This window comes from Tupaia chinensis, unplaced genomic scaffold (assembly GCF_000334495.1).
Source record: "Tupaia chinensis unplaced genomic scaffold, TupChi_1.0 Scaffold000706_1, whole genome shotgun sequence".
NCBI lineage: Eukaryota > Metazoa > Chordata > Mammalia > Scandentia > Tupaiidae > Tupaia > Tupaia belangeri.
Genome location: NW_006160229.1, coordinates 2,279,036 through 2,301,778, shown reverse-complemented (window position 1 = coordinate 2,301,778; position 22,743 = coordinate 2,279,036). Strand labels below are relative to the sequence as shown.

Sequence of the window (22,743 nt, the reverse complement as noted above, 5' to 3'; positions counted from 1 at the left end):
TTTGGAGAGGTTTTTGCTATAGGGCGCGTGTGCTTGCCAGAAAGACAGAGAGACAGAGAGACAGAAAGCTAGAAATTGCCCCCCCCCAGGGGGATGGCCACACCGCAATCCCTTCTCCTCCATTCTCTTCTCAGGATCTTGGGCATGCACATATATGTGCCTGGCATGAGTTTAAGCCAACTGGTCCGGGCCCCAAACTGTGGTTAACTACATGGGAGTCCAGCGACATAGCCATTACGCCAAGTGCTGGTCCCAAGATCCTGTGATTTGACTCAAAGTGGATGAATATCAAGGATTTAATACTAAACTAAGTAAACCAGAGTATGAAAATAGGCATCATATGTTCCCATCTAATATATACTGTCTACCCTCCAAGGCAGAAATCGAAAGATCCAAAGATACCATAGTAGGGAGGATAAGTGTAGTTACCAGAGACTGTAAAGGAGGGTAGTGTACAGTAGAGGGTCTGTAAAAGGAGTAAAGAGAGGGAACACTTAGCAGACATAAGAATGTAAAGTTCTCTATTGAAAATATGGTAATTGCCTTGATTTGATTGTCACATACGACTTGCATACTTTGAAAAAACCATATTGTGAGCTATAAAAGTATGCAGTGATTGAATGTATTGGGTTGTTAGGAAAGTCATGATGCTTCTTTGCATAGAAAAACAGAGAAAAATATGTCATGACTTTCCTGATGACCTAATAAATAAGAAATCATAAAATTTTTAAATGGGGAAAAATACCCTAAATATCTGATTTAGGATATTCTATGCACTTGAGTGCAGAGATCTAGATCCATAAGAATGGAAAGTATTTCAGGTTTGTATGGTCTGACTATTGATTATGGCAAATTAGGCAGGAGAAATAGGGCCAGGTCATCAGATAATAAAGCCCTAAACTAAGAAGATTGGACAGTAGAACGCAATGCAGAGGTATCAGAAGTATAAACATAAGAAGTACCACTGATAGCTGATTTAGGATGCTTAGGTTAGCAACACTCTAATGAACTGATTGGGAGGGGAGTGATAAGACTAGGGGAGATCAGTCTTTAGGCTATCACAATCATCCAGGGCAGACACAAGGCCCTGAATTTGCACAGAGAAGACAGGAATATCAAATGATATTAAAGTGGAAATCATGTGACTTAATGACATCAGGGTGTGGAAGAACGGGTTTGGGGAAGTGTATTGAGCATTTTGAGTTTCATGCAATTATGGGACATGGCACAGAACCTAAAGGCACAAGGGTCAGACTGCCAGAGTCTAAATTCTGACTCTGATGCTTTAGTACATTACCTTGGGCAAACTCCTTAAACTCTCTGAACTTCAGTTTTCCTCATTTATACTTTTAGAGGTTTTGACAACTTAGGGCACATATACTTGCCAGAGAAACAGAGACAGTGAGAGGGGAAAGTAAGAAATCACACCCTGGGGAGAATGGTCATGCCACAGTCCCCTCTCCTCCATTCTATTCCTGGGATCTTGGGCACACACACATATGTGCTCGGCATGATTTTCAAGCCACCAGGTCTGGGACTAGAACTGTGGTTGACCATGTGGGAGTCCAGTGACATAACCGCTATGCCATCTGCTGGCCCCCAGTTTTCCTCATTAACAGAAGTGAAACAACTGTATTTATCTCATGGGACTACTATGAGTATGAAATGAGATATGGGATACAAAGTGCTGAGCACAGTGTCCAGAACATCAGAAGCATTTAATAAACTATTACCAGACCTATTACAGTATACAGTTGGGGAGCTAAAAAGATGATCTGGAATTCAGAAGAGAGATCTTGCCTAGAGAAGGGTATTCAGGACTCAGTGTAGTAAACAGTAGTTACAGCCACATGTGTGTAAGCACCCAGAGAGTGAGTGTAGATATCATGGCATCTATTTCAGTGCCTGGAAGTAGTGATTGAATGCGTAGTGAATTTTGTTGAAAGGTTTAAGCCTGGGCTAGGGTTCAACAGTCAAGACCTGTAAACATTACAGACCTGGAAAATGAGGGCTTCTTAAATGCTGTGCCCTTGATGCCTTATTTATTCACCCTAGTCCTGACCCTGATAAGTGTGTATGTAGTGAAAAGGGAAAGGGCCAAGGCTGGAGCCTGGGAGAAATTTAAAAATTTAAAGGCTAGGAGAAGAAGGAGAGTTAGTTAATGGAGTCAATTGGTATCTGGATAACAAGAATCAGAGTGAAGAGGAGGAGAAACAGAATAAAGTGTTTTCATGGGACAAGTTTCCTGGGGACGAGGAGAGCAACAATTAGAAATGTTTCAGAATAGTCAAAAAATAAATAAACTCAAAGTATCCTTTAGGAGGTCACTGCTGATCTAACAATAGCTCTTTTTATCATATAGATGGCAGTATGGAATGAAAAGAACTACAAAAAATTACATTAAACTGCTAAAGAGAATTGAGAAAATTCAGAAGGAAAGAAGGAGTTCCAGCATGAGAGTAGAGAGAGAACCAGCATGTGCTGGCATACGTATTGGCTCACTCGTCCTGTTGACAGCACTATAAGAGATACTCTTATTATACTACTGTCATACCCATTTTACATTTGGCAAACTTTAGATTTAGAGATTATGTGACTTGCCCAAGGTCTTGCAGTCCAGAGGAGGCAGGTACATGATGCAAATCCAAGTCTGATCAGATTCTAAACCCTGTTTTTTCATTGACCACTGTAAATGGATGCAAGTATCATGAATGCTAATTAGGAGTGCCCAGGGCCAAGTAAATGAGTTGCAGAGCATGCCTGGGGAAGCTGGGAGGCATCAATATGCGATGGCATCCATCTGCAGTTTGGTGATTCTCCCCATAGTGCTCAGCTGCCTTGGAAGAGAAGAAAGAAGGCAGATGGCTGCACTGATCTAGGGGATCAGATTGCAGGGTAGGTCCAGCAATCTGAAAGGGGTCAAGGGAATTGAGAAGACTGGCAAGTAAAGAGTTGAAGACAAAATGTCTAGGTTAAATTAATTTCTTTTTCAAAAGTGAGCCCAAAGGGGACTTGCAAGGCAAGAGAAAAGGCAAGGATATCAAGGGACTAGAATGCCCCATAAAGTGAACAGCTGCAATGAAAATAAGGGAGGAGAGTTTAGTGATTTTCTTTCATTTCTCTCTCTCCCTCTCTCTCCCTTTCCCTCTCTCACTTCTTTCACACACAAAGGTGTGTGTGTGTGTGTGTGTGTGTGTGTGTGTGTTGGGGGGGGGGATTCTGATAGAGACTTCAATCCTCCAGAGTTCAGGAGTGTCCTCACAGACTAAACAGTCATAGCTAATATAAACAATGTCCTAAATTCCAGAAAAATGCTTACATCATTGGAGTTCCTATGCCAACTGAAAGTGTTGTGAGTCTGAAGATAAAAAAATCAAATTAATGCAGTGGTTTTTCTTTAACATCTACTGAGAGTCACTGGGGTTATATTTGCAGCTGGATCATATTTAGGCTGCTGTTCAGAAGATGTTTGTTCTGAAGTCATCTGGGCAACTGTGTCTAGAAAACACAGCCTGGCCAGGGTGATAGATCACCTTGCAAGGATCAACAATGAGCTATTTTCAAGTGATGACAAAGTATGAAGTTAACCGCTTATTTGAGAACTTTGTTTTTCATCCAATGTAAATTCAAATGTGATTGAAAATCTGACCTTTTATTGCTGGAGTGCTTCTGACTAAAAGTAAAATTGAATTTTAATTCCTAAGTCTTGATGTGTATGCAATATTATGGGAACATCACAGATTTTGGCTCAATGCCCCAAAGAGAAATTGGCTTTGGGATTACTTGGATTAAAAACAAAGCCTTTCTTAAGAGACATATTTAATTTTCATGATGTTTTCTTTTTTTTTCCCTAAAGTTAAAGAATAATTATTTTAATTTTTCAGTTTTTCTTGATCATGAGAATGCCAACAAGATTCTGAATCGGCCAAAGAGGTACAATTCAGGTAAACTGGAAGAGTTTGTTCAAGGGAACCTTGAGAGAGAGTGTATTGAAGAAAAGTGTAGTTTTGAAGAAGCACGAGAAGTTTTTGAAAACACTGAAAAAACTGTGAGTATTTTCACATAATGTCCTTTACTTATTTTTAATTTATTCATCCATTTATTATTTTAATTTGACCAAAGAGAGACAGAGAGAGAGAGAGGGAAAGTGAGAAAGCAAGCCACCAGGTCCAGGACTTGAACCGTGGTCGGCCATGTGGGAAGGTCCAGCGCCTTAACCACCACGCCACCTGCTGGTCCCACACATAATGTCCTTTAAATGCAGAGCAAAAAAACGGAAAAATGTTACAAAAAAAAAAAAAAAAGAAACAAAGTTATCTTTGGAATTTTCAAATACATGTGTATCATCAATGTTATAAGAGAAACACGACACCAGGATACTTTAAATACTATCATTAATCTGTTCTCTTTTGTTTCTTTATAGACGGAATTTTGGAAGCAGTATGTTGGTAAGGAACTCATTTAAGCCACTAGTTAGCTTATATATGAAACATTTGGGAATTATGCATTTATTTCTCTGTATAAATAAATATTAAACTCTGTGAAAAAGGCTTCCCCCCAAAAACAGTCTAACTCTTTAACCCAAGATGGATTGGTGACATACTGCTTGTTTATGCCAATGCAGGAGATATCTTTTGAGAGGTAAGTTTACTCTTCCCAAAAGCTTCAGAAAAAACATCACTCCATATCAGGAAGCTGGAAGAAATTGCAATGATTATATATTGGGATCTGATGAGGGTTTACAATCCTCAATAGAGAATCAGAGAATATGGATTGATGTAAATGTTTACTGTTTAAAAGTTCTCTTCATTATGGTGGCCAATAGGCCCTCCACAACTAGTCTCACTGCCTTTCTGGTCTCCTCTCCAACTGCCCTCCTCCTTACACACTGGGCTTAAACCATCCCAGTCTCCCTGTTGCCACTTGCATGCTCTAGAATGCTCCCAGTTTACAGACTCTATCTGGTTGTTGTACAGCTTCCCCTAGGCCTGCTCCCTCACCTCCTTCGGTTCTGTACCCAAAAGCTGTCATCTCAATGAGGCCTCCCTTCATCATCTATACTTCAACCTGCGCTCCAGTAGCCTTACCACTCTAGACACCATACACTGCTCTATTTTTTTAATAACACTTTTTACCATCTAATGTATATCGTTTTCTTACTTATACTATTTATCACATATTTTCCCCAACCAATTTAGAATGCCAGCTTTGCACTGGCAGGGATATTCGCTTGTTTTGCTTATGGATATATTCCTAGCACCTAGAATAAGGATACTCAGTAATTATTTTTCCCGGGAATTGATCAAAAGGAGTAAAAGTCAAAAATTTAATGATAACTAATTTTAAAACTAATTTAAATTCCAGAAGTATGATTTTGAGGGAGGGTAAGTTTCAAAGGTTGACTTACCTAAAACCATCTGTATGGATTAACAAATGAAGTTTGTTAGCAAATTCACTCAATTCCATCAATTTGAGATCCAATTCTACTTTCTGAAGTTCCTGTTCTAGAGACACTATTGGAGATTCTCATGCCTTTATAACTCATAATTCATCCACTTTTGTTTTTCAGTCATGAGAACAAAAGTTGACCTCTGTAATTTTGCTTTCTCTACCTGTCCTTGTTCTTAGTGATGAATGTCACCATGTCACAGTCTCTTGTGGTATCCTCCTAAAGTTGGTCCAAATAAGTCTTCTTATGCTCTATTCCTACTTAATTTAAAACTTTGAATCTTGTTATTTATTTTTAAAAGTAAATCAATGCCTACTTAAAAAATATTCTGGCTATATATAATCTCCCATAATCCCCTCATTACCCGCCGCTCCAAACCCTCAGCAGCACATTATAAAGCAGAATCCCTGCCTTCTAGGTTAGGAATGTGCACTGTTTGTTGTACCATGGGTATAGATAGCTGAAAAATATTTGAGAATGATTCTGCCACTACTGCTTTGTTATTTTGCCTACCAAAAAATAAAACAAAAATAAGAACAGAAAAGAAACCTGGGACCAGCAGTTGGAGTAATGGCTATGTCGCTGGACTCCCATGTAGTCGACCGCGGTTGAAGTCCCAGACCCAGTGGCTTAAACTCACGCCGGGCACATGTACGTGCGTGCCCAAGATCCTGAGAGGAGAACGGAGGAGAAGGGATTGTGGCTTGGCCATCTCCTCGGGGGATGATTTCTCACTTTCTATCTCTTTGTCTCTCTCTGTCGTTCTGGCAAGCACACGTGCCCTATAGCAAAAACCTCTCCAAAAAAAAAGAAAGAAAGAAAGAAACAAACAAACAAACAAACAAACCTGTATGTCTCTTTTCACTTGCAATTGAGATTTCTAATCACCACAAAGGTAGCCCATGCTATTTCTCACATATCAGAGAGATTTAGCCTCCTTACTGCTTTTCTGTTCTCTATCATCAATTCAATGCAACTGTGCAGAGGTTGTTCAACTGAAAGAATGAATGCCTATTAAACAAAAACAACAACAACAAAAAAAACATAGAGAAGTAAATACCCAAATGCATTAACTAGCATTTGTCAAGCACTTTGCAATTCACAGAATGGCTATCATATTTCATCCTCACACCATCACTGTGAGTAAAGCATTATCAACTTCATTTTCCAGAGGAGGAACCTGAGGATTAGGGAGCTCAAGAGACCTTCTGAAGATCTACTAGTTGAGAAGTAATGAATCCCAGAAGAGAACCCAAGTTCTCTAACTGTCCCATTCCTTGCTTTCACTACCGAACCTCATGGCCTTGGAATCTAAATGCAGTTATTCATTAAACAATAATCTAGTATTCTTAACAGGAATCTCTCAATGGCAATGTCTCTCTTATTGTCTTTGACCCCTACTGTCTATGGCTTTGCCTCAGCCCAAAGTACACACAGACAAGAATCCAAAGGAAGACAAAATGTAGGATAAAATGATACTCATTTTAAAGATATGTCTCAGCAAATGAGTTCCTGTGTAGCTGGCTGAAAGCCCAGACCCTTTCTGTGAAACATCCTAAATAATTCAGATTTGTTGGTCTATATAATATAAAGTGCAAATGTAGCTCATTTTTTAGACCAGTTCTGAACATCAATAATAATAAACCAGAGATAACACATTTTGTTTTCATAGAATTGGAACAAATTGAAGTATCTGTGCAAAAACACATTAGATCAAGGGGCAGAGGGGACAAGGTTTAATTTTTATAGCAAGCAGATATTCCAGAGAGGTACTATTTCTGAAAAAGAGCTATTAGTATCTTAGTCATAGGAACCTGAAATACAAGCTTCTGACAGAGAGGAGGAGGAACAAGCAGGGCTCTAGATACTATATATCATGGAGTTTTGCTCTAAAACATGATTGACAATTAGAATTTTTTTTCTCTGATTTCTCCACCTTTCTCTGATTCTTTTTGTTATCTTTATCTCTTACTCTTCTGTTTCTCAAACAACAGTTTTACTGATCTAGCTCCCATTTCCTCTTTAAGACTATTTTACTTAGCTCAAAGTGGATACCAGTCTCTCTTCTGGTTCTATTCATCCTTTTCTCCTGATGCTTCCTTAGACGTATGGATTGAAGCAGAATGCTAAGACAGAAGACTTAATGTTTCCCTTCTCATCCTTACCCTTCTCGTCTTGCTTATTCTTCCCTCTTGTTTTCTTACCACCAGTGTCTTCAAAGGCTTTCAAGAACTCTGTAAATTTAGAAACTGAAGGAAAGGCAGAATGGAAACATGGCCAATCTGTACACAAATAAAGCATACACAGAATTTTTAAAAACTCCTTATGATACATTAAAACACTGTTTCTCACTTTACCTAGTTTGTAGACAATGGATTATCTTTAAGCAGTAACATAATTCTAGCACCTTTACTATTGTCTTGAACCATTAATGCACACAATACTTAAAAGTTAAATGATAATACAAGGAAGTAGATGCATTTGCTCCATGCCCAGGTCACCTGTTCCTTGTGTGGAAACACCATAAATTATCTATCTTAACTGGCTCTATAAGACCTGCAATAGAGCAGGCCTTGCATGACATTTGGGTTATATTTTGTGAAATTATTTGATTTAGAACTAAGTACGCTATCATTCTGTAAGGAAGAATTGGAAATCCTTCTCGCCCTATGCTGATCTGGTTCATTTGTACCCAAAGATATTCTCCCTATTCCCTCACATTGCATAAACCATGTACCTGCCTCCCTCGGGGCAATTTCTTAGGATAGTGTTACCTTAAGAACCTTTGCTTAGGTGGCTTTTAGAAACTCAGGAAGACAGGCACATCACATGCCTATAGGCAACTGGCTTCCAGGTCAATAGTCCTGCACTGACCCTAAAATCAAACTTCCAACCCCATGAGTCTGTACAGGGGAGGACTGGGAATTCTAAGCAGTTTATCTGCTAACTCAATTTCTTAATCTATCTCAAAGATGGAGATCAGTGTGAATCCAATCCATGTTTAAATGGCGGCAGTTGCAAGGATGACATTAATTCCTATGAATGTTGGTGTCAAGTCGGATTTGAAGGGAAGAACTGTGAACTAGGTAAGTAACTGTTTTGTGATTATTCATGGCTCAATGTTTCCCTTGAAAATCAGGTGAAATTGGAAAATGCAATATTTATGTAGCGCAATTTCTTTAAAAACCTATCCTTTCAAAGCTTAAAAACATTTGCTTCCTCAGAAGTCAGTTTCCAAGATATGAGTTTAAGAAAATATATTAATAACAATAACAATATTTGGTAGCTAACATTTAGTGATAATAATGCTCTGTTCACTTAACTTAGTAATTCTTAGTACAAACATATGCAGTTTGTACCATTATCACCTCCATTCTATGAAGATAAGAGAGCTGCAGCTCGAACAGTTCAAAATCACAAAGGCATAAGTGGTTGAGTCAGGACCTGAAATTCAGTTTGACCAATATCCATGCTTCTAACTACACTAAAAACTCAGAGAAAACTGAACCCATACAATTATTTCAACTCATTGATAATTGCTATCAACATAGGCAGTGAAAGTCAATTAAGTATAGACCAATTGTCCCATAATATAGGAAGTTCTCCACACATACAAACTACTTCTCAAGTTGAATTTGTTGACAAAAGTCAGAGGTCATTCCTGAATTTGACCATATTGATCACATCAAAAGAGCTACATTATAAATTTAGGATCATTGTGTAACTTTTCTTCTCACAACCTAGAATTGTTTTGAGAATTTAATAATTGGAGAAGTATACCCAAAGTCATTTGTCTACTTATTTATTACCTCAGATGGCTATATGACTAAGGACAAAGAATAGAAAATTAGTAGGATGCTATTAAGATGTTATAGCAATCCACCTGATAAATGAAAAAGGCCTAAAATGATATTAAATGTATAAGGTACTTGTCCTATTGAAGATAGAAAAAAAGTCACCTGTTACAGTGTTTTGAAATCCTTTCAATACTAAAGAAAAATCCATTCATCATCCTCCTTTGAAATCTAAGATCTTAGAAGAAAAAAGAAAAGGTGACAGGACAAAAGCATTTAAATAGAACAAAAAGAGTATATATATGCAGGTGAGCAAACTAAAATACCTGGCTTGGACTCCCATTTCCTTAGGTTTCCCAGAGTGGGAGGAAAAAAAATGCCTGTTATCTTTTCTGCAACTGTACATTGGTTCAACAGACCTAAAGTGCTACTTTCATTTGAAAGGTTATCATTCCAAAATTATTGGATTGTCAGAAAAGTCATGATGCATTTTTGCATTGAAAAACAGAAAAATACATCATGACTTTTCTGACAACCCAAAATATTTACCTATCAATAGATTAATTTAATACTGCTATTGTGGAAATCTACAGAAATCTTGGGAGCAATTACTTATAATCAGTTTAAATAACATAACTATTGGAACTGAGTGACTGAGTAACTCAATTAGTCTAGTTACAAAAGAAGGGTACAACAGGGACCAGCAGATGGCATAATAGTTATGTTGCTGGACTCCACAAGGTCGACCTCAGTTCGAGTCCTGGATCCAACAGCTTGAAACTCATGCCATGGAGGTTAGGGTGCTGGATCCCAGGCCGACACTGCAGTTCAAGTCCTGGACCTGGCAGTTTAAAAATCACACTGGGTGTGGGTGTGTGCATGCCCAAAATACTGAGAAGAGAATGGAAGAGAAGGGATTGAAGCACAGCCATCTTCCCGGGGATGATTTCTTGCTTTCTGTCTCTCTGTCTCTGGCAAGCATACATGCCCTATAGCAAAAATCTCTCTAAAAGAAAGGGGGTATAACATAGGAAACTATAATTGAAGACATAAATGTCGTTATCTAGTTTAAGAATAAGGACACTTTAAAAGGAAGGGAATAGCTTTGAGGAATGTAAATATAAGCACAGACTTCTGGGTCATCACAAAAGTCACAATGCAGTTTTACATAGAAAAACATGTCATGAAGACCAACAATTGGCGTAATGGCTATGTCACTGGACTCCCATATAGTTGACCGTGGTTCCAGTCCCAGATCCAGTGGCTTAAATTCATGCCACACACGTGTGAGTTCATGCCCAAGAAGATCCCGAGAGGAGAATGGAGGAGAAGGGATTGTGACATGGCCATCCCCTGGGAGGTGATTTCTCACTCTCTATCTGTCTCTCTCTATCTGGTGAGTGCATGAGCCCTACAAGCAGAAACCTCTCAAAAAAGAAAAACAACTCATGCCTTTCTGACAACCCAATATAATGGGGTTTACTACATATGTGAGGTTATGGGCTATACAGCATAAATGTTAACTCACACCACTGCAATACTCTCATGTTCCCACATTTTGGTTTGGTCAGGACTCTACAGTTGTACTACAGTCACCACCATACCTGTCCTCTGGAGTATATTGATCTTACCCAGCCAATTTGATCAAGGTTCAGAGAAATCTTTACTGCTCCATTTGTTCAGAAACAAAATTTCTATTCTGTTAAAAAGATCTTTATCTCAGACACTAGAGAAAACCAACAGCAAAAGCATATACAAAGTCTCATCTAAGCTTGTTGTTTCCAACTAAAGACTAATCTCAAGAGCTAATAGTTTACAGAGTATCTGTGCCCCAAGTCTCTTACCTTATACCATCTTGGAAAAGGAAAGATTTCCATTGTTAAAATCTCTGTTTTATTTTTCCCTTATTCATCAGCTCTTCATCAGGGAGAGAAGTGCAAACATTCAGGGTGTGCTATTTAGTTAGAATAATAATAATTAATTGGCTATTGTGTCTCTTTAGCTAGAATAGAGACCTCTAGGTCCCCAGCTGCATAACATATGCAAATATCTTTGAGATGGACTGAGGTCTGTGGAACTTGGTCATTCCTGTCCCTTCAGAAAAGCGGTATTTTGGGGACCAGCAGTTAGCATAATGGCTATGTCATTGAACGCCCATGTAGTAGACCATTTTGAGTCCTGGACCTGGTGGCTTAAACTCACACGAGGCACATGTGCGTGCGTGCCCAAGATCCTGAGAGGAGAATGGAGGAGAAGGGATTGTGGCGTGGTCATCCCCCCTGGAAGGTGATTTCTTGCTTTCTGTCTCTTTGTCTGTTTTTCTGGTGAGTGCACGCGCCCTATAGCAAAAAACCTCTAGAGGAGAGAAAGTGGGGGGGGGGGGGGGAGCGGTATTTTCACAGTAAGGTAGGATGAGGGATAAAAACCACACACACATACACACTTGTTTTTCATTTTTCTAGCATGTGAAAGACACTACTGTCGTAATCACCACATGTTTCTGTGGAAGGGATCATTTCAACAAAACTGTTGAGTTTCGTTGAAATATAACATTTTCTGTAGTAAACTTGTTAAATAGAATTTCTTTTGCACAACCTTTAGTTGTCACATCAGTACTTATCATGCAGGGAAAATGAAGGTAGGATAAAATAGATTATGATGACTTTTGTAGTACACATAAGGAGAATTAGAAATCCTGTGTGTGCAAACATGCAAGAAGAACAGATGCTTTGAGATATTCTTCAACAAATAGGTACATTACAGTAAATGTACTACACACTGAGACCAGCCTCAAAACTAGGGAAAACACATACCCAACGTCATGCCTGATGTCTAAGTGTGCAATATGAGGGGAATTCAGAAAGTGTGTAAAGAAATGGAGTTAAAATACGAATTTATTTTGGTGTCAAAAAATGAAACTCATTCATAGTTTTTTCAAATATGCATTTTTCATGAACTTTTTGAAGACACCCACATAATTGATGAATGAGTCTCATTCTGATTATTCCTTCAGTCCTATTCAATGGAATTTTCCATTGAAATTCCTGGTGTTATTCTATTTCTAGAATCCTGAACCTTTTATCTGAGGGTAAAAGACTAATGATTAGAAGGAATATGTCCCACTTTGTACACAAACTAAGAAATCAACAGCAGCAGCAATATATTAGGCCGTAAAGGATCAACAACAAATAAGGAAAAGATAGAGGGGTTTGGATCCTTAGAAAATGACACAGAATTAGAATAGATAAAATTACACTGAGTTTACTCATTCCCATTGCGCATGCCCCCAGCCAAGACCAGACTGAACCTACCACCTACCTCTATCAACTTATCACAATCTCATGTTGACTGAACATTTTCTACGAGTGATATTTGATTTGGCTGAACACTTTTGCATTGCTTTGTAGCAACAGAAGGCTAGATAATAAAGTAAAAAGAGCCAGGGATGTTATCACCATTAGTGAGGAGAGAGATCCTAAAAAAGTAAATAAATAAAAAGGACCAAGAGCCATCCATTTATATTGTGTACTTAGTGGATTATCAGTAGCAAAGAGTAATGCTTAGACTGGTTCTTTGGTCCAAATTGCAACACTGATTTGCTTCTCATTTCCTGAAGTATCAGTGAGGATCATGCGCTAATAATTACCTTAGCCTATGCTAGCATATGTATTAAGAACATAGAGTTTTAATGTTTTGATTTGTCCTCAAAAATGTGTGATATATTCCAATACCATGTAGTCACTCTGTTAGTCTGTGTTCTCCCAGGACAAAACATGCCTGTGACACAGGCTTACTTATTAGAGTGTACAATTCTAGTGACAAGAATAAGGGACAAGAGTGTGAGACAGGTAGGAGAGGAGAACCAATAAAATGATGAATTATCAAGCTACTCACCCATAACTTCAACTGATTGCTTGATCTCCAAGAAGCCACATGAACTGTCCTCAAGATAGTTGACCTGAAAGGGAAGAAGAGGTGAAAGAATTTGTCAGCTTCTGTCTTCCATAGATCACAAGTTCAGCTCCCTCATTTTTTGGAGGGGCATGCATGGGCACCTGAAGATGCATGTTATCCCATGCCTTAGCATCAACATGGAGTCGCCAAGAGAAGTACATATATGAGAAAAGGCAATGCAAGGGTACACCTATATGAGGTCAGATGAAATCCATGCAAAGTTGACCACAAAACAGTGCTTCTTAGCCTAAGAAGCTAAGAGGAACTAAGTTGATGCATAGGATATATTGAATACTATCATTCATTTTCAAACTTTCCATGATAAAAATTACACTGACACCTGAACATTTCTAGGAAATGTTGTGCTGTTGTTGAGCATGTAGGTAAAGAGGAAGGTATCTTACATTCATTGTGTTTCTGTACAGCTCTGGAGATAGAAACAGGCCCAAGGGTAAAGTCTATTTCTCTTAACTCAGCAGGTCTCAGAAAGCAAGTCCTGGAACTGTGCTACTTCCTCTTATTAAAATCGCACAGGAAAAACAAAGGGAAAGCATAGTAATCAGAAAATGCAAAATAAGATAGCAGTAATAAACCAAGTAAATCAGGAATCACAATTAATGTGAACTGGGGTTAAACTAATCTATTAATGACAACTTTCAGTTTGGAGTTAAAAATCTCATTGTATACTGTTAATAAAAGAGACATCTAAAATAAAATTACACTGGGAGACTAAAGTAAAGACTTGTAAAAAGAACTATCAGGCAAATGCTAACAAAAAGAAATTAGGAAGCAATTTTAGTGTCAGTCAAAATAGAATCCAAGATGAAAAGCATTATAAGAGACAAAGAAAGATATTTTATATTAATAAGGGAATTGAATCTAAGAGTAAAAAAATGTAGGCCACTGGAATGCTTAGCACCTTCAACACATATCTTTGGTATATATATATAGGTACCTCAAAAGACTCTTATTTCATTCTCTTACGTTCGACACATACCCACCTCAGTCAGCTCCAAGATGCTTTTTTGGCTCTAATGGATACCCCAACACTGGAAATTCTAGGCATCTCCTAATTCTACTTCTGGAGGTAACTTGTTAGGAAGCCAAATAACTTCTAGAATAACTAAAAAGCAGAGACTACAGTTTGATGCAGAGAGACAATATCTATATGAGATTATAGGATTCTTATTGCTTTCCTTATTCACTGAAAAAAAAAAGTAAAACTGTAACTATCAGGGCCAACAGGTAGCATGGAGGTTAAAGCATTAGATCTCACATAGCCAACTCAGCAGTTCAAGTCCTGGGCTTGGCAGCTTGAAAATCACACCAAGCATATGTGCATGTGTACCCAAAATTCTGAGAGGAGAATGGAGGAAAAGGGTTACAGTGTGGCAATCCCCCAGGGAGTGATTTCTTACCCCGTTCCCACATGGCTAACTTGATTATTTGAGTACCACACTTGGTGGCTTGAGAAATAAGCTGGGCACATGTGCATACATGCTCAAAATCTCAAGAGAAGAATGGAGAAATGGTTGTGGCATGGCTATCCTCCCTGGGGGGAGCTTTCTCACTCTTTTCCCAGTCCCCACCTCTCTCTGGCTAGTGCACATGCCTTATAGTAATTTTTTTAAAGATCCGAATATAAAATAATAAAGCTTAATATTCATACCCTTGGGTGAGCAAAAATTTTTAAAAAATAAAAATGGTACTCACCATGAAGGAAAAAAACTGATATACTGGATTATATTAAAACTAAGAACTTTTAGGAACCAGCAGTAGTGTAATGGTTACATCACTGAAGTCTGATGTAGTTAACTGTAGTTCAAGTCCTGGACCTGGTGGCTTAAAACTCACTCTGGGCATGTGTGCGTGTGTGTCTAAGATCCCTAGAGGAAAATGGAGGAGAACGAATTGTGGTGTGGCCATCCCCCCTTGTGGGTGATTTCTCACTTTCTATCTCTCTGTCTCTATCTGTCTGTCCAGCAAGTACACATCCCCTATAGCAAAAGTCTCTCTCAAAAAAAAAAAAAACATTTAAAAAGAACTAAGAACTTTTACTCAGCAAAAGACATGATGTAGAATAAAAGTACAAGTCACAGAGTTGGAAAAGACATCTACAATACCTATATCTAATAACTGGAACTCTGATTCACTAATAGTAGGGACTTTAATTTGTTCATTTAATCTTTTTTTTTCTTTTTATTGGAGAAGTTTTTGCTATAGGGCTCATACACTCATCAGAAAGATAGAGAGACAGAAAGCGAGAAATCACCCCCCAAGGGAGATGTCCACGCCGCAATCCCTTCTCCTCCATTCTCCTCTCGGGATCTTGGGCACGCACGCACACATGCGCCCAGCGTGAGTTTAAGCCACTAGGTCCGGGACTCGAATTGCGGCTGACTACATGGGAGTCGAGTCCAGCAACATAGCCATTATGCCAACTGCTGGTCCCTAATATTTTTATCACATTTAATCACTATACATCTTTCCAGCATACAAAATGGTTTTCCCCAGCATGAATACAGTGCATATTAGTCAAGTCAAAGATATTACTATATACATTACCGTCCACAGATAACTTTTCATTTTGTGCCTGAGAAATACTTTTTGTTCCTTATTACCCAAATCCTCTTACACTGTCTCTATTATCCACAGTTGTCCTCCCTGTTGTTATACCTTCAATCTTTCAAATTCTGCCATAGAGTGCAGACATTTGGTATATATTAAACAGGGATATACAATGCCTTTATTTCATAGTCTGTTTGCTTCACTTAGCATTAAATCTTCCATATTTGTCCACATTGTATCAAGTACCAGGATCTCATTGATTTTTATCCCATAGTATCCCATAGTGTATACGTTAATAGTATCCCATAGTGTATATGTTCCACATATACTATAGCCAACTCATTTTTTATAAAGGATATGAGACAATGCAATGGGACAAAAAAAATCTCTTCAGCAAATGGTGCTGGAAAAATTATACTCACCTACAGAAAAATGAAACTGGACTCCTCTCTCTCAATAGTAAGAGTATCCCATAGTGTATATGTTCCACATTTTTTTTTATCTCATTCATCTGTTTTTGGACATTCCATATCTCAGCAATTGTGAATAAACATGGATATGCACTTTTCTGACTGTTTTCTTTCAGGTAGATACCCAAGAGTGGAATTGCTGGATAATATGGTAGTTCTATTTTTAGGTTTCTATATTGTTTTCCACAGTGTCTGTACTAATTTACATTCCCATCAACAGTGTAGGAGAGTTCCCTTTTCACTACAATGTTGCCAGCACTTATCACTGTGTTTTTGTTTTTTGTTTTGTCTTAGCCATTCTGACTAGGGTTAAGGCTATCTCATTGTAGTTTTGATTTACATTTCCTTTATGATAAGAGATGTTGAGCATGTTTTCATATGCTTTTTAACCATTCATACGTCTTCCTTGGAGAGTTGTCTTTTCAGCTCATTTTCCCATCTTTTAATTGGTTTGGTTATTCTTTTGCAGGTAAGCTGCTTGAGTTCCTTGCATATTCTGGTTAGTCCCTTATCTGAGGGATAATTTGCAAATATATTATCCCATTCTGAGGGTTGCCTTTTCACTCTAATTGTTTCTTCTGCTGTGCAGAAGCTTTTGAGCCTGATGCAGTCCCATTTGTCTATTTTCAGAATTGTTGCCTGTGCTTTGGGGGTCCTAATTACAAAATCTTTACCTACTATGATGTCTCCAAGAGTTTTCCCTGTGTTTTCCACCAGTAGTTTTACATTTGAGGTTTTATGTTTAGATCCTTGATCCACTTTGAGTCGATTTTGGTTAATAGTGAGAGATAGGGGTCCAGTTTCATTTTTCTGTAGGTGGGTATCATTTTTCCAGCACCATTTGCTGAAGATATTTTTTCCCCATTGCATTGTCTCATATCCTTTATTAAAAAAAATGAGTTGGCTATATGTTTTGGAGTTTATTTCTGGGTTCTTTATTCTGTTCCAGTGGTCTCTCTACCTGTTTTTGTGCCAGTACCATCCTGTTTTATCACAGCTTTGTAACATATTTTGAAGTCATTAAATGAGATGCCTCCTACTTAATTCTTTTTGCACAGCACTTCTTTGGCAATATGGGGCCTTTCATGATTCCAAACAAATTTTATGATTGTTTTCGCTATTTCTGTGAGGAATATCTCTGGTAATTTGATCAAAATTACACAAGATTTGTAAATTAATTTGGGTAGAATTGACATTTAGATTATATTATTTCTAGTCAGAAATATGGGATGTCTTTCCACTTTCGTGTATCATTTTCAATTTCTTTTTATAGTTTTTTATAGTTTTTCTTGTAGAATTCTTTCACTTTCTTGATTAGGTTTATTCCTAGGTATCTTATTGTTTTGTGTGGCTGTTGTAGATGGAATTGCTTTCTTCGATTCTGCCTTGGTCTATTCATAGTTGGTGTATAAAAATGCTATAGATTGGGATCAGCGGTTAGTGTAATGGCTATGTCACTGGACTCCCATGTGGTCTACCATGGTTCAAGTCCCAGACCTGGTGGCTTAAATTCACGCTGGGCGCATGTGCATGTGTGCCCAAAATCCCAAGAGGAGAATGAGGAGAAGGGATTGCGGTGTGGCCATCCCCCCTGGGGGGTGGTTTCTTGCTTTCTGTCTCTCTGTCTTCCTGGCAAGTGCACGTGCCCTATAGCAAAAACTTCTCAAAGAAAAAAAAAAACAACTATAGATTTTTATATGTTAATTTTGTATCCTATCACTTTACTATATTCATTTATCACTTCTACTTTTTTGTGGATTCTTTTTGGTTTTCCATATATATAAAATCATGTCATCTGCAAACAGATATAATTTTTTTCTTTTCCTATTTCAAGGCCTTTAATTTTACTCTCTTGTGTGATTGCATTGGCTAGGACTTCCAGTATTATGCTTAAAAGGAGTGGAAAGTGGGCAGCCTTGTTTTCAGTTTTTGGTGGAAAAGCTTTCATCATGATGATAAATATAGCTTTGTCATTTATGGCTTTTATTGTGTTGAGAGATGTCCCTTCTATGCCAATTTTGCTGCAAATCTTGATCATGAAGGGATGTTGTATTTTAACAAATGCATTTTCTGCATTAATTGATATAATCATATGGTTTTTATATTTCCTTCTGTTAATACATGTATTGTTTTACATGAATTGAACTACTCTTGCATCCCTTGAATAAAGCGTACCTGGTTATGATGTATAATCTTTTTAATGTGTTGTTGGATGAGATTTGCTAGTATCTTGTAGAGAAGTTTTGCATCTCTATTCATCAGGGTTATCGGTGTACAGATTTCTTCCTTTGTTATGCCCTTGTGTGTTTTGGGAATCAGAGTGATAAATGAATTTGAGAGGGTTCCTTCCTTTCTGTTCTTTAGATATAGTTTGAGGGGAATTGATGTTAGTTCTTTAAAAGTTTTGTAGAATTGTAGAAATGAAGAAAATATAGAAATGAAACCATTGGGATCTGGGCTTTTCCTTGTTGGGATACTATTTATTACTGATTCAATCTCACTTCTTGTTGTTGGTCCATTCAGGCTTAAAATCTTGGTAGATTATATATGTCCAGAAATCATTTTAGAAAACTGTGTGGTTTACTAGTTCTGAACATGTGATTCAGTAATTTCACTTATAAGTATAAATCCAGTAAAAATGCATGCTCATTTTACCAAAAGATATGTATGAGAATGCTCACTACAGCATTAGTGTAATGTTCAAAACGTTTATGGAAAATCCATATTATCAAAAAATTTATGCATAGATTTCTGAATAGTTTACACTAAAATACATGTATACTTTAATTCCATTTTCCATGAACTTTGTGTAGTTCCCTCACATATATAAGAACCAAAAACCAGAAACAACCTAAATATCTATTAATAGAACAGATGAATATAAAATGTCATATTAATGCAATGGAATACTGCACAGCAATGGAAATGCCACTATACCAAACAGCATAGATGAATCTCACAGACAAAAATGTTAAATGAAGGACACAGAATAGTACATATTTCGAGCTTCTACCTACATGAGTTCATGAACTGAAAAAACTATTCAGTACACAAGAAGTACAGGTAAAAACTTTCTGTAAAGGGAGAATGTCAGAGTGTTTTGGAAGGGGCATTAGGAGAACTTGTGTGGTGTTTGTAATGTCCTATGGATATGTTTAATATATAAACAGGTATGTTTACTTTCTGAAAATTCATACTAAAATTTTGTGTATTTTTATGAATATGTTATTCTTCAATAACAGGCTTTTTTAAAAAAAATTACAGCCCATGATTTAGTAAAATTAGAATATCCAAATGTTTAATTATTTTTGTTTTATTACCATAGATGTTTGCAGTCTCCAGAGAGTGACAGAGAGATGAGATTTGTGGGGGGATAGAAAACACCACATGGGGTGTGGCTGTGCCATAATCCCTTCTCTTCCATTTCTCCATCCTGTTGGGATTTGGAGCATGCATGTACACAAGCCCAGCATGATATTTCAAGCTGCCAGGCTGGATTCAAACAATGTGGCTGGACATGTGGGATTTGGCACCCTTAACCAGTAGGCTATGGGTCCTGCCCCAAACATTTAGTTTTATGCCAGATCATATATATTTTGCTATCACTCTTTTTATACTGTATTGAGAGTTTTACTTTTCTTTTCACTCTTAGATCAAAGCTCTCAAATTCCTCTCTATGAGTGTCCCAGATTATATTTGATCCATAAATGCGTCAACAGTTCCGTGTACTTTCTAGAAATGCATGTCAAATGATTCTGGTACTATTGGTATTTCTTTCTTTCAGATGCAACATGCAGCATCAGGAATGGGAGATGCAAGCAGTTTTGTAAAAAGGGTGCTGGTGATAAAGTGGTTTGTTCCTGTACTGAGGGATACCGACTTGCAGAAGACCAAAAATCCTGTGAACCAGCAGGTGAATACCTAGGGGTTTATTTTGTTTTTCATTTATTTTTGGTTGTTTTAAGAATGTCTATACTGGAACCAGCAGGTGGCATGGTGGCTAAAGGCTTTAGATTCCCACATGGCTGACTGCGATTTGAGTCCCGGATCTGGTGGCTTGAAACTCAGGCCAGTTGCATGTAGGTGCATGCCCAAAATCCCCAGAGGAGAATGGAGGAGGGGGGACAGTTGCATGGCCAACCCCCCTGGGGAGTGATTTCTCACTTTCCCTCTCATTGTCTCTCTTGGTCTCTCAGGCAAGCACGCAAGCCCTATGGCAAAAACCTTTTTAAAATGTCTCTATTTAAATACATATTCTTTTATAAAAGAATGTATTAGAAAAGAATGTCTATATTTGAATGTCTGTATTATCTAGCTTACACAATTTTAATCCTTACTCATATCTACTTCTTTGAGAAAGCATAGAAAAGATCAGAATTTTGAATCATACAAATTAACTTTCCAAATTGCATCATTTTAAATATAAATTCTGTAATTATGTACAGCCTGAATTCTTTTATGTGTTCAATTTTTTTCTCTGACTTTTATATCATGAAGCAATTGATTTGCAATTTTTTCACACATATTTGTAATTCATCAAGTCAAATTAATGTGGCGATATTGTGCTATAAAAGGCACACAGACGATTGACTAAGTGATAAGCTTTTAGTACAAGGATGATGGATTTTAAGCATGATTCTGTCAAGGTCTAGCTAGTTTACTCCAAAAGTTATTTTTTATCCTGAATTTCAAATTGTGTTTACATACTTGGTGTCAGAATTGTTCCAACAACCAACTGTTTTAAGTCCTAGGCTGGGGTCAACTGGTGACACAGTGGTCAAGATAGGTAGATCCCATTTGGCCCACTGCATTGTTCAAGTGTCATACCTAGTGGCTTTAAAAACACCGCAGGGGTGTGTGTGTGTACATGCCCAAAAATCCCAAGAGGAGAATGGAGAATAAGGGATTGTGCTGTGGCCATCCCCCCTGGGAGTTGCTTTCTTACTTTCCCTCTCTGTCTCTCTCGGTGAGCATATGTACCCTATAGCAAATTTAATAAAAGGACAGAAGATTCTTCTAGACTGATCAGCACAATCTACACAGCAGTGGACAAAGCAATGTTTCCTAGTAATATCAACCATGCCATCATGGTGAAAAAATGATTGGTATATTTGGAACATCTCCACTCCATAGTCTATTGCTCTTCTCGGAAGATTAAGGCAGTAGAAACTTTGATTTTAAAAAAGTAGGCTCTGGAGTATCAATTAGATTTGATAAATGAGCGTGCATTTTGAAGCAAACTACGTATCAGTTATGTTGCATTTCTAAAACCTGATATCTTATTAAGTTAGCACCTTAAATCATCCACCATTTCTCTTTAACTAGGTTCAATACCTATCTCAGCAAGGCACCAGGCAAAAGAAATTAAAGGAAGGACCAGAAGCCAGGAGCATACATGCTTCAACTAAAATGAAGACTGTCTAATGTTTCAGGGTCTGCTCTGTCTGGGCCTTCATATACACTGCCTCAAAGCTAACCTGCCTTGAGAGGCATGCATACATGAATATGTGCATGTGTGTATATGTGTGTATTTTTTAACATTAAAAATCTAACTTCTAGTGCAGAAAGATGGCATAGTATCTAAGACTTGATAAGAACTTTTTTAACAGAGGGAAAACAAATTGAGAACCACTTCCAATGTTAAGTTTCATATTTGAACATAGCCTTAGCTTTAATGCAATAAGTAGGCCAAACCTAAAATAAGCTTTTATGTCTTTTCAATGATAAAGGTCCATTTTCTCTAGTCATTGTTGATCGTGTATATTTATACCTAAGTATTTTGAACTAATTTTCTGTTTTCTCTACCACATGCTGTCTTCATGATATTTTGCCACAGCTGGTTGCTATAGAAATGTCTGTTATAACCACTATGGCTAGAAGGAAAGTGAGAAATGAAAATGAAATGTGAGATGGCTTTGTTTGACTATAAATTTCCAATCTGGTTGTCCCTGATATATCAGTACATGGTAATATCTTTTAATATATTTTTTTAAATAAGCCAACACAAGGAGGAAGGGTGGGCAAGTCCAGGGCAAATGTGGCTACGATAAATATATTAGTAATCTCTTTGGCTACTAGTTCACAGTCCACAATGAACTGTCTCCAACAAATACCTAAAAGCCACCTTGGAATCTGGAAGGCTAGATTTTCTAGTCTACAAAAGAAACCCCAGTAATAAACAGTAATAATAAGTAGCAGAAGTTCCACTTACCTAATTCTAAAGTCATATGGCAATGATCATCGGATTTCCTTTTGGGGACAACACTTAGGAGGAGGACTTTTTAGTAAAGAAACCTAACAGAAAGTCATTTAACTCTGTAATAAAGTCTTACTAAATTTGACTCCGGAACATCTATTCTATTTCCATAAAGATGATGGATTTCTGAGCCAAATGTTCTTTTCATGAAAGATTCAAAAATTATCCATGAAAATAATACAATCGACCTTTTAGTTTGAGACATATTTATCACATATGTGTGTGTATATACATATATATAATATATATATA

At 37.5% G+C, this 22,743-nt stretch overlaps 1 protein-coding gene across 1 annotated transcript in view; it reads left to right on the top strand.

Annotated features, from left to right (window-relative positions):
* F9 (coagulation factor IX) overlaps positions 1 to 22,743 on the top strand; it is a 36,132-nt gene that overhangs the window by 2,482 nt on the left and 10,907 nt on the right. The window contains exons 2-5 of the mRNA XM_006160695.3: positions 3,885 to 4,048; positions 4,424 to 4,448; positions 8,422 to 8,535; positions 20,020 to 20,148. Of these exons, the coding sequence (XP_006160757.1) occupies positions 3,885 to 4,048; positions 4,424 to 4,448; positions 8,422 to 8,535; positions 20,020 to 20,148 (432 nt within the window). The remainder of the gene's footprint in view (positions 1 to 3,884; positions 4,049 to 4,423; positions 4,449 to 8,421; positions 8,536 to 20,019; positions 20,149 to 22,743) is intronic.